The sequence below is a fragment of the Alexandromys fortis genome, unplaced genomic scaffold, assembly GCF_014885135.2.
Source record: "Alexandromys fortis isolate MF-2015 unplaced genomic scaffold, M_Fortis_MF-2015_v1.1 scaffold_84, whole genome shotgun sequence".
Classification (NCBI taxonomy): domain Eukaryota; kingdom Metazoa; phylum Chordata; class Mammalia; order Rodentia; family Cricetidae; genus Alexandromys; species Alexandromys fortis.
Window position 1 is genome coordinate 614,033 of NW_026068017.1, and position 17,157 is coordinate 631,189.

Below are 17,157 nucleotides of genomic sequence, written 5' to 3' on the forward strand. Positions count from 1 at the left end.
TTTATTTATTTATTTTTATTTTTTTGGTTTTTCGAGACAGGGTTTTTCTGTGGCTTTGGAGCCTGTCCTGGAACTAGCTTATGTATAGGGGTGAGTTTGCCTGCAGGGAGTCTGTGCACCACATACATGCAGTGCCCTAGGAGGCCAGAAGAAGGCTCCCAGAACTGGAGTTACAGACTGTTGTGAGCCATGTAGTTGCTAGGAATTAAGTCTGGGTCCTCTGGAAAGAACAGTCAGGGTTCTTAACCACTAGACCATCCCTCTATCCTTGTAATTACATTTTTTCTTTTTTTTAAGTGTCCTTAAAAAAAAGATTTATTTATTATACATAGTGTTCTGTCTGCATATATGCCTGCAGGCCAGAAGAGGGCATTAAATCTCATTACAGATGGTTGTGAGCCACCATGTAGTTGCTGGAATTGAACTCAGGACCTGTGGAAGAACAGTCAATGTTCTTAACCTCTGAGCTATCTCTCCAGCCGTACTTTTTTTCTTAAAAAATTAATTTAAATGTAGTGACCTTAGAATTAAACTAACGGTGAATGTATTGGATTATGCAATTATAGATGCCTGGACTGGGCCCTCTCCTTGCTCCCTCCCTCCACTCTAGCTTCAAAAGACAACCACTGTCTACCTCCAGCCAGCCAGAGCCATCACCCTCTTACCTGCACCTTGGTTGTCAGAGTAGTAATTACTATCTCCCTACTTCCTACAGTCTGTCATTTGTCTAGCACAATGGTTCTCAGCCTGTGGGCTACAACCCCTTTGAGAGTCAAGCAACCTTTTCACAGAGGTCACCTAAGACCACCAGAAAAAAACAGATATTTACATTGCGATTCCTAACAGTAGCAAAATTACAGTTGTAAAGTAGCAATGAAAGTAATTGTGTGGCCGGGGGCACCCCAACTTGAGGAACTGTATTAAAGGATTGCAGCATTAGGAAGGTTGAGAACCACTGCTCTAGCAAGAGGTAGACTCTTGTGAGCCCTTCTACGGGCCCATGCAGTCCTCGTAGACTTTCCTCCACTTCTCTCCACGTTACTCCCCCTCCGACTCACACTTCTCATTCACATGGAGCCCATGCTCCAGCCTTTGCCTGTCAGGGCTGCTTCCATCGGGGTATTTGCTCTACCGTCAGACACCACATGGACGGTACCCACCTCCTCCTGTCTCCCTCCCTGACCACCCTACTTAAAACCTCACCCCTTCCCTGCACTTACCTTTGCCCCATATCCCATCTACCCAGAGTTTACTTGTCTATTACTTTCCCTTTAAGTACCAGGAGGGCAAGGATTTTTGTCTGTACCTTTGACTGAGATGATTCCCAGCATCTAGAACCCCTAGAACAGAGCAAATCTACTCCAGACCTACTCGATGAATTCATTCATGGAATCTGGCCAAGAGGCCAAGCAGAGGAAGTTCTAGAAGTGAGGCTCACTGTGAACATAGCATTGTTCAGGGGGTCAAGAGACCTGGGTTCAGGTTCACCAAGTGCATCAACTTCAACTATTTCCTGATCTATAAGATGGGAAGATGAATCTTTACCCTTCCTCCCTCACAGAATGGCTGAAATACCAAGTACAAAATCCTGTTGAGGGAGGGCCATGAGGGGAAGGGGAAAGGAGTGTGCATGCATGCCTCTGAATAAGAGGCTTGCCCAGGCGAATCCTTAGAAGGACATCACCTGCAGAAACGATGCTGATGATAACAAGATTCAACTCACTGAGAGATGGTGGTGGCCAGCTGGATCTCGGCAATGCAGAAAACTTTGTTCCTACAGTCCTTCTCATAGGGTAGCTGTCACCAGACAAAGACAAGCAGAGTTAGCCCTGGGACCTTACATTTCCATTGACCCTGACTCCCACCTTCTCCTTGGGGTACTTCTGCCCATCATGTTCTCCTGCTTGAAGAAGCATAGCTCGAAGAGAGTGATGGCTGACAGCTGGGACTGTGCCCACATGGCCAAAAGAGCTATGTGTGTGACATTCCTAGACAATAACGGGCCCACAGTGATCCAGGCCTTTAGCCAAGCTCAAATGTGGGGTGACCTTTGTGGAATGATAGGCATGCTGTCGTATTTGTATTGTGTGCATCCCTCTGCCTCTAACATCTGAGAGGACAAACCTTTGTGAAGCAAAGCTTCCTTAGTCCTTTGGGGTGTAGGCCGAAATGAGTGTAGGAACAGGAACTGACCAAATACTATAGGTGAATCCGTGCCAACACCCTCCCCCACTGTGGGTAGATTAGCTGTGGGTAAGTCTCCTGGGCATGTTAGCTACTTCTCTTGTAATTCTGCACACACATTGCAACTAAATCAGAGTCCCATCTGCTTGTCATCCTAGAACTAGGGATACTGTGGCATCATGGTGAGTTTGAGGCCTGGGCTACACAGCAAGACTACACAGAGAAAAAGAAAAAGAGACACATTTCGTTCAGAAGCTCTCTTCAAGATTGAAAAATCTCAATTTGAGTTGAAAAAAAAAAACAAGTGTTCTAACATAGCCAAGTGTAGTTTTTTGCAGTGAAGGAAACAGCCAACCCTCTACCCGCCCCCCACATCCCTCACCCACCCTCCCCAACCCCTCTGCCTCCTAGGAGCTGTCTCTAGCTCTCCAGCAGCTGGAGATCACTGCAGCAGCTTTCTGCAGGGAGAGCATCATGGGCTGGACTTGGAGTGGGAGCCCAGAGCTTGAAAGGAGACCATGCATTTGCCAGAAAAGAAAGGTGCAATTTGCAAGTCACAGTGTGGCGCTCTCTCTAACCGGATCAACAAATCTGTGCTGTCTTATTTGTGTTTATTCTGGTGCTCGGCTTGAAACCAAGGGCCCACACTTGGGTCCTGTTTTTTTACGTTTAAATTTTATTTATCTTTACTGCATGTCGTATACAACCCATGTGTGAGAGTGTAGGCACGTGCATGCCACAGTGCCCTGTGGGTGACAGAAGGCAGCTTTCAGACATCGATTCTCTCCCTCTGCGGGGGATCAGCAAACTGAACACTGACCACCAGGCTTGCACAGCCAGGGCACCTACGTTCTCCATCTAACCCTGATGAAAGACGGCAGGGTTAACCATCTTAGCTCCCAACTGCAACTCATCTCTGCTAACATCTGTGTACCCACGGCACCTTCCCTTTCCTCATCCCTTTTATTGATGGAATAAATATTTTAAGACCTCTTCCCCAAACCATCACAGTAATAATTGACAATGACTTACACTAGTAAGCAGGAAATATATATCTCAAATTTTCTCCCTAAAATACTCAGTTACAAAGAGGCATGGGGCCAGGCAGTGGCAGCGCACGCCTTTAATCCCAGCACTCGGGAGGCAGAGGCGGAGGATCTCTGTGACTTCAAGGCCAATCTGGTTACAGAGCGAGTTCCAGGACAGGCTCCAACGCTAAACAGAGAATCCATGTCTCGAAAACAAAAGCTGTAGTCCTAGCTTGGAAGGCAGAAGGTCATCCTTGGCTATATAGGGAGTTCAAGGCTAGCCTGAACTATGAGACTCAGTTGCAAAATACAAAGAAAGATGTCTGGAGAGATGGCTCAACAGTTAAGAGCCTGAGCTACTCTTCCAGAGGTCCTGGATTCAATTCCCAGCACCCACACGGTGGCTCACAACCATCTGTAATGGGATCTGATTCCCTCTTCTGGTGTGCAAGGAGACAGAGCACTCACCTGTATTTAAACACATAAATACATAAATCTTTGCCAGGTGGTGGTGGCACACGCCTTTAATATCAGCACTTGGGAAGCAGAGGCAGGTGGATAGTTTGAGGCTGGCCTGGTCTATAGAGTGAGTTCCAGGACAGCCAGGGCTACACAGGAGAAACCCTGTCTCGAAAAAGCAAAATAATAGATAAATAAACATAAAAATAGAGACAAGGAAAGACATAAGTCAATAATTCTAGATTAAAAGTGACTAAGATAGGGGACTAGAGAGATGGCTCAGAGGTTAAGAGCATTGCCTGCTCTTCCAAAGGTCCTGAGTTCAATTCCCGGCAACCACATGGTGGCTCACAACCATCTGTAATGAGGTCTGGTGCCCTCTTCTGGCCTGCAGACATACACGCAGAAAGAATATTGTATACATAACAAATAAATTAAAGTGACTAAGATAAATGACAATAAAAGACCCTAGATTTATTTATTTTAATTTATTATTGATTGATCAATTGATAAAGGGTCTCACTGTCCAGCCATGGAAGATCTTGAACTTTTGCTTTTTCTGCCTCTGTCTCTTAAATTCTGGGATTACAGTCAGGGGGCAGCAGGAGGCCTAGTTTTATTGAGTACTAGGAATGGATCATAGGACTCCACGTATCCTACACAAGCATCCTGCCAGCTAAGCTACATCCCCAAGAACTTGTTTTCTTTTGCCAAACGGCAAGTTACTAGAATATCAAACAAACTATGAATAATCTTGTACAGTAGATAGCAGTACTCCTTCAGTGTTAAACTGATTTCATCCGTTGTGCTGTGGCAGAGAATAGCCCTGTTTTTAGGAACTATATACTGAGCATGGGATGAAGAGTATCAGATCTGCAACTTATTCTCAATCGAGAATTCTTTGGATTTTTTTCCTTTTAGACAGGGTCCATCTATGTTGCTCTGGGTGGCTTGGAACTTGCTATGTGGAATCGACCGGCTTCCACCTCACAATCTGTCCTCAGTCATTGCTCTCTGAATGCTGCGGTTAAAGAAGTGTGCCACCACACCCACCCCAACTACTACTTTTTTTTTTTTTCGAGACAGGGTTTCTCTGTGGCTTTGGAGCCTGTCCTGGAACTAGCTCTGCAGACCAGGCTGGTCTCGAACTCATAGAGATCTGCCTGCCTCTGCCTCCCGAGTGCTGGGATTAAAGGCGTGAGCCACCATCGCCCGGCCCAACTACTACTTTTTAATATTCTTTCTTTCACTTCTTTATCCCTGATGATTCCTCTCTGCTCTGTAAATGGAGATTGGCAGAGGACTGTAGGAGCCACAGCCTGGGAAAGGGCTAAGTCACCTTAGGCACGAGAGGATTAGAAAATCTAGCTCTTGGGCTGGAGAGATGGCTCAGTGGTTAAGAGCATTGCTTGCTCTTCCAAAGGTCCTAAGTTCAATTCCCAGCAACCACATGGTGGCTCACAAACATCTGTAATGAGGTCTGGTGCCCTCTTCTGGCCTTCAGGCATACATGCAGACAGAATATTGTATACATAATAAAAAAAAAAAAAAGAAAATCTAGCTCTTTTATTTTTCCTTAGTCATGAGAAAGCTACACTGATGGGCACCTAGAGGGAGATGTGGGCTTGGTGAGCCAGACACCTCAGCATGAAGGCTCTAGCAGAGCCTGAGCAAGCAAGCGTATCCAAGAACCTCCTCTCTGCATCTCAGGGCAGGACAGCGCCAGTGCAGCACCCACCAGGGACCCACCACCATCCTCAGATGCCATGCAAAGAGAGCCCCAGTACACAGCATGCCCACGTGTGTCACTAAGCATGCAGGGAGCGCACTGTGGGAACAAGCCCAGGGCAACAGCCAGAGACCTGCTACCCACCAGTGAGCAATGAGCAGCAAGCATCTCAAGGGTCCCCAGGCCCCACTGGCACAGTCTGATGAGCCTCCCTCCCAACTCTCGCCGTCTTTGAAGTGAGGGGAGCAAGTATTCAATGTGGGATGTTCCCCAAGAAAGTCGGGTCCTTCCTGTGGAAAGAGTCACCTGGAAGATGGCAGAGGGGTCCTTGTAGTGGTCCAGGATGGGGTTGGGGTGGTCCTTCCTTCCTTCAGCTTCCTGGAACTCGTAGCTGACCTCGATGGTGATGTTGGAAAAGCAGTCCCCCTCACAAAACTGTGGGTGACCGAGGAAGGCAAGGTCAGAGGGGAATGTGAAGAGGACAAGAAGAAATGAACAGTGACAGCAATGACCAGGAAGTCTTCCAAAAGACCCAGGCCCTCAAGTAAGCCACCAAGAGCTTTGGAAGTTTCCCCAGTCTGCCCCACCCTTAGGTCTTGGGGATCTCTGAGGTTCTCACCCCAGTCACAAAGGCTTAGACTTTGTGTGGCGGGCAAACAGGAGTCATGGAGGGAAGAGTCGTGGTCACATGTGAGACAACAAAGATCTCCATCCAACATGGAAGGATATTGAGGAGTAGAGCCTGAAAACAGGATGCGGTAGGGGAGGCCATTTGCTAGGCTCTGCTTACAGGAGCTCCCTTGTCAGAGAAAGAGCATAGAGGGCTGGCGAGAAGGTTTGGTGTGGAAAGATGTTGCTGCCAAGCCTGACGACCTGAGATTAATTTCCAGCACCCACATGATAGAAGGGAGACTGGCTCCCACAGGTTGTGCTCTGGCCTTCATGTATACATTGTGAAATACATAAACAGACAAATAAATAAAATAAGTTTTAGCTGGGCAGTGGTGGCACACGCCTTTAATCCCAGCACTCGGGAGGCAGAGTCAGGCGGATCTCTGTGAGTTCGAGGCCAGCCTGGTCTACAAGAGCTAGTTCCAGGACAGGAACCAAAAAGCTACAGAGAAACCCTGTCTCGAAAATACAGTTAGGCTTTTATTTCTAAAGTTATCGTATTACTTTGATTATGCATAATTATTGTGTGGGGGTATGTGCACAAGAGTGCAGGTGCCTAAAGGGGCCAGAGACATTGGATCCTGTGGCGCTGGATTCACAAGTCCCCCAGGTTGGTGCTGGGAACCAATTTCAGGTCCTCTAGGTGAACTCCTAACCACTGAGCCATCTCTCTGGCTCTTTGCCTTTATTTTTATAGATGTTCTAGAAACTTTCCTAAGCCAAGTAACAATTAAAGGTGCATTCAAAGCTTGTTTTCTAAAACAAATGGTCCATATAGTTCAAAGACCTGTTAGAATCTGTGTTCTGACAAGGCCACTTTTTAAAAACCATACCTCTCAATATCTTTGCCAAGATTTCTTTTTAAATAATTGGGGGGGGGGGAGACAGAGTAACAGCTTTGGCTATTGTGGAACTTGTTTTGTAGACCAGGCTGGCCTCCAACTCACAGAGATCCATCTGCCTCTGCCTCTAGCTCTACCTCCTGAGTGCTGGGATTAAAGGAGTGCATCACCACCTCCCAGCTAAATAACATTTTTAAATAACTTCTTCTTTCTAGTTCTGCCTTTTAAAAATATTTATTTATTTATTCCGTGTGTGTGTGTGTGTGTGTGTGTGTGTGTGTGTGTGTGATTTGCCTGGATGTATGTCTGTGCACCATGTGAGTTCCTCATGCCCTTGGAAGTCATTAGAAGGCATTGGAGCCCCCAGAACTGGAGTAACAGATGGTTGTAAGCCACTATGTGGGTGCTGGGAGTCAAACCCGGATCCTCTGGAAGAGCAGTCAGCGCTCTTAACCACTGAGCCTTCTCTCCAGCCCTCTAGTTTTGCCTTTTAATCCTTCAGTTTTCCTGACGTGGATCCACTCGGGCCCTTCAGCCTACTATTACTGACAGGTAAGATGAGACAACACAACGAAACCATTCCCCTCTTTGTCCAGCCGCTAGAAAGCTCAGTGGATTTCTGGTAGGCTTATATTTCCAGGGTTACTTTATGGTTCTTGATGTGTTGTAGTTGTTTCGGTCGCTTTATTTGTCTGCATGAAAAGGGGCCTGCGTGGCACATATCTTTTCTGGGATGCTGTCTAAATTCTCTACTTACCTCCTGTTCTATAGGGATGAGCCAGAGGTGCTCACACAGAGAGGACTCCCCACTCCACTTCCTAAGGAGGCTCTGACAATTGCTCATGTCTGCACACTGCAGCCTCTTCCTTGGCTTGGTCACATCCACGTCCACCGTGAAGTTGAGTGACATAGCTCCAAGGCCTGGGGTTGAAGACCAGACCTTCTGATGAGGCTGGAAAGGTCAAGGCCCAGACAAAGAGCCCCAGCCTGCTGAAGAATCCCTGTGTGGTCTGTGGGCACTTCCTTGGGGCCAGCCTCCCAGACTTTGCTTTGTTTTGTTGAGACAAGGTGTCATTATATACCCCTTGACCTGAAACTTACTATATAGACCAAGCTTGCCTTGAATTTACAGAGATCCCCCTACCTCTGCCTCCTAAGAGCTGGTATGAATACCTAGCTATTCATCATCATTTTGAAGGTGATTTCCACCCCACCCCATTACTTCTGGTAGACCTGACCAGAGCCTAGACCTTCACCCAGCACATTCCTGAGTGGAGTCAAACCTTAGGGAAAGAGAGTTTAGGCAAGTGTGTTGACTAGCTTCATGTCAACTTTGGAAGAAGGAACCTAGTAGAGAAAATGTCCCCATTAGACTGACTCGGCAAGCCTGTGGTGCGTTTTCTCAATTGATGATTAACGCGGAAGGGCCCAGCTCACTGTGAGCAGTGATACCCCCCGGGCTGGCGGTCCTAGGTGCTATAAGAAAGCAGGCGGAGCAAGCCATGAGGAGCAAGCCAGTAAGTAACCTCCCTCCACAGCTTCTGCTTCCAGGTTTCTGCTTTAACTTCCTGCTCTGAATTTCCTTGGACGATGAACTGCAAACTGTAAACTGAAAGATTCCCTTTCTTCTCCAAGTTGCTTTTGGTCATGGTATTTCTATCACAGCCATAAGAACCCCTAACTGCCGGGCAGTGGTGGCGCATGCCTTTAATCTCAGCACTCCAGAGGCAGAGGCAGGCAGATCTCTGTAAGTTCGAGGACGCCTGGTCTACAAGAGCTAGTTCCAGGACAGGCTCCAAAGCTACAGAGAAAGCCTGTCTTGAAAAACTAAACAACAACAACAACAACAACCCTAACTAAGAAACTAGGAAAATGTGGAAGGGGGTGGGAAAGGAGGGATGGAGAAAAAGGGAGAAGAGGAGGAGGAAGGGGAGAAGGGGGAGGGAAGAAGAGGGAGAAGAGGAGGGGGAATGAAAACCAAACACAGGACAACTGGAAACATCCAGGAAATTGCCTGGGCCAAGTCCCTTACTGGCTATGATCTCAGCTTATCTGCTTCTGGCTGGGGAGGGGGAGGGGGGCAAGGCATACTCATTTTACAGACTAAAGACACAGGGACCAGACTCCAGGAGAGGGACCTACAAGCCAATCAGGAATGACTGCAACACCAAGGCACCCCACCAGGCAGCCATTACCTGGCTTGGAGGTTGTACTTGAGGAGCCAACTTCGAAACACAGTTCTACAGCCATCTTGCCATTGAAAACCATGGGCAGTGCAGCGGGGGTAAAGGTCATAGACACGGTCAGGTCAACCACAGGTCGTGAGCTAAAGACAAAGAGACCGGACCGGTGAGAAGTGAGCACAGATTCTGCTGCATTCTGCTGCATTCAACATTTCCAACATGCAAGGGCGCACTGAGTCCTCAGGATGTATTAACAGTAGGGAAAGACTTTGCTCTTGTGGGGAGGCAGACAGCCGCCAACAAACAGGAACACACACACACACACACACACACACACACACATACACACGGTGCTGGGGAAGCTATAATAGGATAAGGTGACAGATATGGAGGCTACTTAGATCAGGTGGTCAAAATGCTCTCCCTGTTAAGGAGGCCTTGAAAGTGAAAGCAATGACTTAATGAACCAGAAAAGCCAACCTTGTGAAGGCGGGAGGAAGCATTCCAGGCAGAAAATACAACTCCCAGGCAGAAAACACAGCAGGACGAGGCTGGTTTGTTTGAGAAACAAAAAAGACAGAGAGACCAAGACTGTGGTAACAAGAGCTGAGGATTGGAGGGTGGGGAGGGCCAATCACAGACGGAACAATCGGCAGTGACAAGGAAAGGAGGTTTTACTCAGGTGGGAGTCACTGAGAGGGGTTTTAAGCAGTAGAGTAGAGGGATCACGTCAAGAGAGCACAGGAAAGTCTATGTGGTGGTCCTGGAGAGATGACAGTCCCCTGGGCAGGGAGGTGTTTTTGGAGCTGAAGTCAATGAAAACGTGATAGACAGGGTGATGAGGAAGGACAACAAAGAGGAAGCCTACAGAGAGCTTTTGTCCTCTGTAGCTCAGAGGACCTAGAGCTGGCGCCCTATCTGCCTCAGCCCCCCACGTAGCTGAGATTACAGGCCCATGCCAACAGGCCCGGTCCTAGAATGTAATCCTCACTCTTTAAGTGGGTGGTAGTACCATTTGCTGAAACAGGAGCCTGGGGGAGAGCAGGCAGACTGGGGATTGGAGGGGGGAGGAGTGGGCGCTCCATTTGGAGGCCTGTTGGCTTGGAGGCGTCAGTGAGCAGACGACAGGTGTGACACTCTGTGGGAGCCCACGTGTGACTCAGTTTCCATATGGAGTCATTTCTGGCTTAAAGAAGTCATTTGAGTTCGAGCTTGCTTGCCTGCTCGGCTTTTTCCAGTAACCTTGAGGGCTGTGAGAACGTTCTGATTAAGCCCTTAAGCCCACGGGAAAGAGCATTTTAGCCCAGTTGAAAGAGAATATTTTTCTAAGGTTTGGGCTGGTGTGTGCCAGCCAGAGGCACTCCTCGTTAGAGATTAGAAGCTGCTTAGCGGAGTAAGACAATGCACCTGCTTGAGCTTCCTCCCGAGGACAGTGCAGGGAGGTGGTCAGCTGGCTGTACCGCTCTTTGTTCTGCCTTTTGCCTGTAGTATACATGCTGCCTGAGGAACAAACTCGGGGCTGTTTGGTGTTGACCTCCAGTCCTCCCGGTCTATCCTATGTTTCTGTCTTCATTTCTCTTAATCTAATTTTTCCTCAGCCTCAGCACCCCCTCCCAGGGAACCCCCAGCTGATTTCTGCCAGAGGGGGGCTCTGACGGGACTCTCTGGAGAGGGCTGGGTAGTCAGGGGCTCTAGCCACAGGACTGGAAATTGCCTGCAGCCAGAGTCCAGGGGCTCTGGAATTCACAGCCGCTGCCCCCACTCCCAGCATCGTTTTGTATTTTCCTCCCACCCTGTGAGGTAGGCACTGTCATTATCCCCAAACTGTAGAAAAGAAAGTTGGGACTTAGACTTCAGTAGTCCACTCAAAGTCATACTGTTGAGAGCTGAGGAGCAAATTTACCCAGGTGGACCCCAGAAGCTGTGCCCCTTCCCCATACTTTCTCCCGCCCTTAGTGCTTGGAATCTGCAGGACCCACTGAGTAAGGCTAGGGTTTGAGTCACAAGAAGTCAGGGGAGAGCCATACCGAAGCACAGCTGCCCGGTCCCGAGAGCCCACCGTGATGTCAGCAAGGCCATCGCCATTGAAATCTAAGCCACCGGCCACAGACATACCGAAGTAGTGGAGTCCCGAAGCCACAGAGGAGGCTCTGATCCGCTATGGGAGGAGAAAGAGAAACTTGGCCTTCTATTCCCTTCAACAGCCTCCCCGGACCCTGGCCCTGAACTGTCTCTGAGGAAGTGATATCAGGGTGGAACCCTGAAGGGCAGGTGGGATTTAAGAGGGGGAGGCGGAGCGGAAGAGCAGAGTGCTCTGAGAACACAGCCAAGGCTCAGTGCAGGGGTCGGGTAGGGTAGAAGGAGCTAAAAGGATGTGGGTGCAAGGAGGTTTGGTGTAGGCTGGGCTGGCGGCGTCAGGAAAGGTTCTGTGGAAGAGTAACTTCTTCAGGGCCGCAGTTTATAAGCCTCCCTGGAGGCACAGGGAGAAGATGGGCTGGAGGCAGGAGCTGGGCTGGGGAGGGATGGAAGGTCTAAGCTGATGCCATGGTGTGTGGGGCGGGGGATGTGGTGGCTGGCAGGCTATGCATCGGGTAGCAGCAAGGTACTAGGGGACTACCCCGGGCTCCTGGTGTGGAGAAGAGGGGAATGGGCGCGCAGGAGCGTCAGTTTTCCGGAAGAAGGTGCAGCGGACTGAGATGTGTAAGAGCCCTAGGGACCACCTTAGGGGAGGTGCTTAGGAAGCAACTGGAGGTGGAGAAAGGGGAGGAGCCAGAACAAGGAGGTGCTGGATGGGGACAAGAACCAGAGACTAAAGAAGAGTCGGAGGAGGAGACACAGACCAGGAGAGTAAGTCACGCCTCACCCTCTCCTTCCCTGAGGGGTTTGGAGGAGGCCTGGTCGGGAATCCTCTACCCTCACCCCTGGTGACTTCCCGCCTTCACTGGCATTCTCTACCACCAGAGCCTGGCCCAGCACTTAAGACTGAGGGCTCCACTCATTCTATCTGTGGTAGGTTTGCACCCCAGAAGAAGCAGGAAAGAGCCTGCAGAGTTACCTGGGAAGGACTGGCACGGAGGCCATCAGAGTATCCATTGTAGATGTAAACGCTGCCATAGCTGGTCCCATCACCAAAGCCCTCCAAAGGGGCCCCAATGACCACATCTGTGAATTTATCTTGATTGATATCCCCCACTGTCGCCATGGCAAAACCGAAGCGGCTGTTGCTGAACCCGTGATGCCCACTCAGTGTGAATGCCAAGGAGAAGGAAGGATCCTGCAAAATGAACGAACCAACAGCTCAGTCCCCAAGAAAGTTGCTGCGTGCAGGGCACCCATCCCAGGGCCACCTGGAGGGCTTTCTCTCCCACTGGATTCCCTCTCCAGCAGGAGTCTAAGGCTGAGAAAAGACAAGGGACCTGAGCCTGTAGTAAGGTCAGGGTTTCTTTCTGTCCTGAAGTTCAGGGCTGGAGCCTGCCCCTCTGTTCCCACACATTGCTATATTAGCAATGGAGAGGTCCACGGTCCAGTTGCGTCTCTCCCACACCCAGCATCACTAGTTAGCTCACTGAATCCCATTGAATATCACTGGTAATGCAAGAGTAAGAGACATTCCCATAATTACTGTGAGGAACAAGGTAGACCAGGGCAAGTGTTCTGTCTACTGGGCAACCATGGCAGATGCTACCAACAACCACCTACGTAAGAAAGAGGGAGACAGCCATGCTCTCTGAACACCCACCATCACTGCCCACTGTTGTCAGGCCCCGGGCTCATCCGACCTCTGCTACCTGAGCCAAACACTCACCTGCATGTGCACGTGGTACACATAGACTCTGCCTTCCTCTCCACAGATGTGATAAAATGGAGCGGCCACCAGCAGAAAATCCGTGGTTCCATCCATGTCAATATCCACAGGGCACAGCTCAGAGCCAAAGTAGGACCCCATCTATAGCTCAGAAAGAAATCAGCCCTCCTGAGGATGGGGACACCCCCTTTCCACCCTCTCCACAGCTAGACACACTGCTTATGTTCTTCCTGGAGCACCAGGAGGGTGTTCCAGATCAATCTGATCTCTGGTGACAGCTGAGTCTCCACCAAGGGTGACCATTGAGCAGACATGAGGGCCACTAAATTACACTCAGGCCTGAGCCTTGCCCAGGGTGGGCCCACCCGTGTTCCCAGGACCTCAGGGCTCCTACTGGTGGAAAGGTGACTTCTCTAAGAGGTACCTGCTCTCCCTCCATCTGTCGCACAAAGGTGTCCTTCTTCAGGAGCTCAAACACAGCCCCACGGAGCTTGTGCCTTGGAGCCCCTGCCACGTAGGAGAAGCCATAGGCCCTGTGCAGCACTGCCACCGAATAACCTGGGGCAAAGTGGTGCGGCTGTAAACAGCTGTTCCCCACCTCCAGCCGCTCCCTGCACTCCATCTTCCTAGTCCTGTGTTCCCACTCTGCACTGACAGTGACATGTGTGTCCTCATACATGTGTGGGGCTCTGCACCCCTTCAGTACATGAGCGCTGGATGTGAGGACCGATGGCGAGGGGCACTCACAGCTGTTATTAACAGAAGTCCCAGCTCACTCTTACTCAGAGAGGCCCAAGGCCAGCATGCTTCCGCCCCTAATTCTCAATCTCGGGGTCCCTGAGATCCGTTAGCCTAATTGTGCCATGAGATTGGCTGTAGCTCATGTATCACCAGGAATCCTAATGTGTACACCCGCAGGCAAGCTCGGTGTCACAGACTACATCTTCCCTGGGTTAGTTTACAAGTCAGTCTTTTAGCCCCTCTCCCAGACTACAGAGACAGCTCTTGCTCCACGCCCAGCCTCCAGGACCCCTGTTCATCCTACACCCGTTTGTTAGGTTTCACAGCACTCTGGGCTCTGCCTTCCCCATCCAGGCCCCGCCCTCGACCCGCACCAAGTCACCTTCACCCACCTTCCTGCTATCCTCTGGAGCCCTCTCCTTCTCCAGGCCCCACCCTCGTCCTGCTGCTTCCACCACGTCCTGCCCTTACCGAGGTAGCTGTACTGTGCAGCCCCAGGATCCTCGGCTGTTTGGTTTAGGAAGCCGCCCCGACGACTCTGCATGTCATAGATCAGCGCACCACCGGACCAGTCAAAGGCTCCCACAGTGCCAAGCAACACCTGCCCCTGCAGAGGACATCAAATGAGCGGGAATGATCCAGGAGCCAGCAAAGCAAGACTTCCTGGACAAAGAGGGCATTCAGTGGTCAGGAAGATGAGATGGCAGTATTGTGTTTCTGCTCTGCTTTCATGAGTCTGAGTAGCCCTAGCTCCAGAAGGCACCTTGGAGCCCAGATATTGAGCATTTTTTAAAGTATGATCGAGTATTATGGTGCTCGTTAGCCCCCACATTGCCCCCTGTGCGGTGTGAAGGTGCTCGCCTATAGGTGGAGGAGGTCCTAATGGCATTGGGATGACTGACTTCAACTCTCACCTCCACAGAGGTCCCAGTTAGGGAGTGCTCCATCTGTTGTCCCCTTCCTTCTTCCTTCTTGACTTCCTCTTCTCCCACATAAACTACATGTTTTCCTGACACACCTCGTTGGGCTTGCCACCAAAGCCAGCTCTCAGTACTTTCAGCTAAGAGAATGCCCCAATCCTTTAAGCACACAAAGCGACCTCCTAGAATAAGCTCACCACCCTTCTGTCTATCTCAGTGGTCCAGATAGGGAAAAGTAGCAGGTGGTTTTTCTGTTTCTAAAGTGGATCCTCCAGAGACACTCCCACGGGGTCACTATGAACCAGGAGCCCCTTATTGCCTGGTGGTGGCACATCTTAGAGACCCCGACTACGCTGAGTGGGTCACAAACCTTGTCCAGGATCTGGGCGCTGAAGCCAGTCTGTGCAAGTTGGTATTGAAGGGCATCTCCAACTGTGCCTGGAAGCCAAGGAATCTGGTGAGACACTGTGCCAAGGGGCAGGGTGAGGCATGTCCAGGAGGGGCCAGCTGGGCCAGGCCCCAGAAGGGGTGAGTATTAGGTGGAATGGTGCCCTGAGCTGAAAGCAGAGATCTGGGTCTTGCTGAAGCAAGAGCTGGCTGGCTCGGCCTGGGCAGTCCACGCTCTCTTCCTGGGCCTCTGTCTCCCTGTCTGTAAGCTCCTGTTGGGACTATGTCCCAGTCTTCCTTGCTTTTCTACCACTGCTTCAGGAGATTTTCATAGATTCGGGGGGATGAGGAGCATTGCCATTTTAGGCATTAACAGTTGTGGCTCAGGAAGGTGGTTAGGGTCAGGGAGAGTTGGTCTGGGGAGGGTGTCCTGCTGGACGCTGAGGGCGCTCTCCCAAGCCCTGGGGGAACCCTCACCTTCCATGTGGATGATGCTTTGTTGTAGCTTGCTCAACAGCCCATCCAGAGCCGTATAGTTGGTCACCTTGAAAGTGTGGGTCTCTTTGGGGTCTGAGGCAATCAGCTTCAATTCTCTGTCAGTCTTAGGTTTCTTGAATGCATCGCCCACCTGTAAGGAGGCCCCAGTCAGCGAGAGATCCATCACCATCTCCTTCCTTCCTTCCCTGCTCACTGGCCCTTTACCCCTGACAAAGTTCCACTTTTGGCGGTGTGTTCCTGACACATCTGGCTGTCCTTGGCATCCTCTGCTGACCCCTCTGCCTACAGAGCCTCATGAGCCTCCCCTTTGCAGAAGGCCAGCTGTTCATGTTACTCAGCTCAGCACCGTCTCCCTAGGGACCTTTGTATAGGCTTTCCCCATCCTTATCAGTCGGTGAGTTATGACCACCTCAGGATGAGCCTTCTGTAGGACCCAGTAAGGAGGGGGCCGTGCAGAAGCAGGTGGCCAGGAGGAGAGGAATGTCTATGAATAGAGAGGGTTTGGATATACTGCTTCCAAAAGTCTCCATTGGGCTCTTCCCAGGCTATACAGAGCCAGGGGTTGCCTCCCAGCTCTTGGCTCTTACCCCAATGGCAAAGCGCTCAACATCCTGCATCTTTGGGGAGTTGATGACAGTTGTAAGGTAAAGAGGGTCCCCAAATATGTCACCGTCAGTAAGCACCACCATGACCTTCGATGCTTTCTCCCTGGAGCCGCGGCTTGGAGTGAAGATGTTGTCTCTTAACAGAGAGAGAATAAAGACAATCTTCCAAAGAGGAGTCTGGGCTCTCGGCAAATTTTTACTCATTGACCTGCTTGAACTGGAGAGTTAAGGAGCCCTCCAGATGGGGAATGAAGGCCCAGAAAAGGGTGGGTTTGGCCCTTTGGTCACACAGCAAGGCATCAGCCACACCACGCAAGCGCTCACTCCCCACCTGCTCCCTCCAGTAAGAGCACTGCATCTGCCCCTTTTGTGTGTACACAGTATGGAATTCTGTGTTAAAAAACAGGCAATGCTTATTTTTTTATTTTATGATTATTTCACTTTTATAAAAATTTGTACTTTGGGGTTTTCATTTGGTTTGGTTTTTTTCTTTGTGATGAGATTTCTCTACATAACCCTGGCTATCCTGAAACTGGCTATGTAGGTCAGAATAGCCTCAGACTCACTTTTGGGGTTTTGAGGCACACTGTCTAACCTCCTAAGTGCTGGCATTCCAGACACATGTCACCAATGCCTGGTTTCTATGATACTTATGCACCGGAGAGTATCATAAATACTGTATATATTTTAGCTATTTAATCCTCACCAAAATCCTAAGACGCAAAGATGTGTATTATCTTCGTGTCGGACATGACATCACTTCTCGGCATCCTTACTCCCCACAGTTCCGCCCAGCCACTCCTCAGACCCTATGCCACAGAGCCTCTGGCAGGCATCCTACTCACAGGACATGCTGCATGGCTGAGGCGGTCTTAGTCACATTCTTCACTTGAGTGATGTTCAGAACTCTGGCAAGGGAGGCCACAACATCCTGGCTGTCCCGAAGATCGAACTCGGTCTGGATCACGATCCCATACTGCACCAGGGCAAAGTTGCACTGGAGAGTAGAATGAGGTGGAAGGGGTCATCAGACTGTACTATAGACACCCCTGCCCCAAGGGGCTTCTCTTGGAAAGGCAGGAAGAAGCCGCTCATCTACTCTGT

The 17,157-nt window shown here is 50.1% G+C and overlaps 1 protein-coding gene across 2 annotated transcripts in view; it reads right to left on the reverse strand.

The window, feature by feature from the left end:
• Itgae (integrin subunit alpha E) overlaps nt 1-17,157 on the reverse strand; it is a 57,327-nt gene that overhangs the window by 15,431 nt on the left and 24,739 nt on the right. For both annotated transcript variants that reach the window (XM_050162821.1, XM_050162819.1), the window contains exons 8-20: nt 16,899-17,050; nt 16,036-16,189; nt 15,428-15,578; nt 14,934-15,001; nt 14,115-14,250; nt 13,327-13,460; nt 12,903-13,043; nt 12,153-12,371; nt 11,125-11,255; nt 9,110-9,240; nt 7,672-7,835; nt 5,707-5,835; nt 1,724-1,797 (exon numbers count right to left, since the gene is read on the reverse strand). In XM_050162821.1, coding sequence (XP_050018778.1) covers nt 1,724-1,797; nt 5,707-5,835; nt 7,672-7,835; nt 9,110-9,240; nt 11,125-11,255; nt 12,153-12,371; nt 12,903-13,043; nt 13,327-13,460; nt 14,115-14,250; nt 14,934-15,001; nt 15,428-15,578; nt 16,036-16,189; nt 16,899-17,050 — 1,784 coding nt within the window. The remainder of the gene's footprint in view (nt 1-1,723; nt 1,798-5,706; nt 5,836-7,671; nt 7,836-9,109; nt 9,241-11,124; nt 11,256-12,152; nt 12,372-12,902; nt 13,044-13,326; nt 13,461-14,114; nt 14,251-14,933; nt 15,002-15,427; nt 15,579-16,035; nt 16,190-16,898; nt 17,051-17,157) is intronic.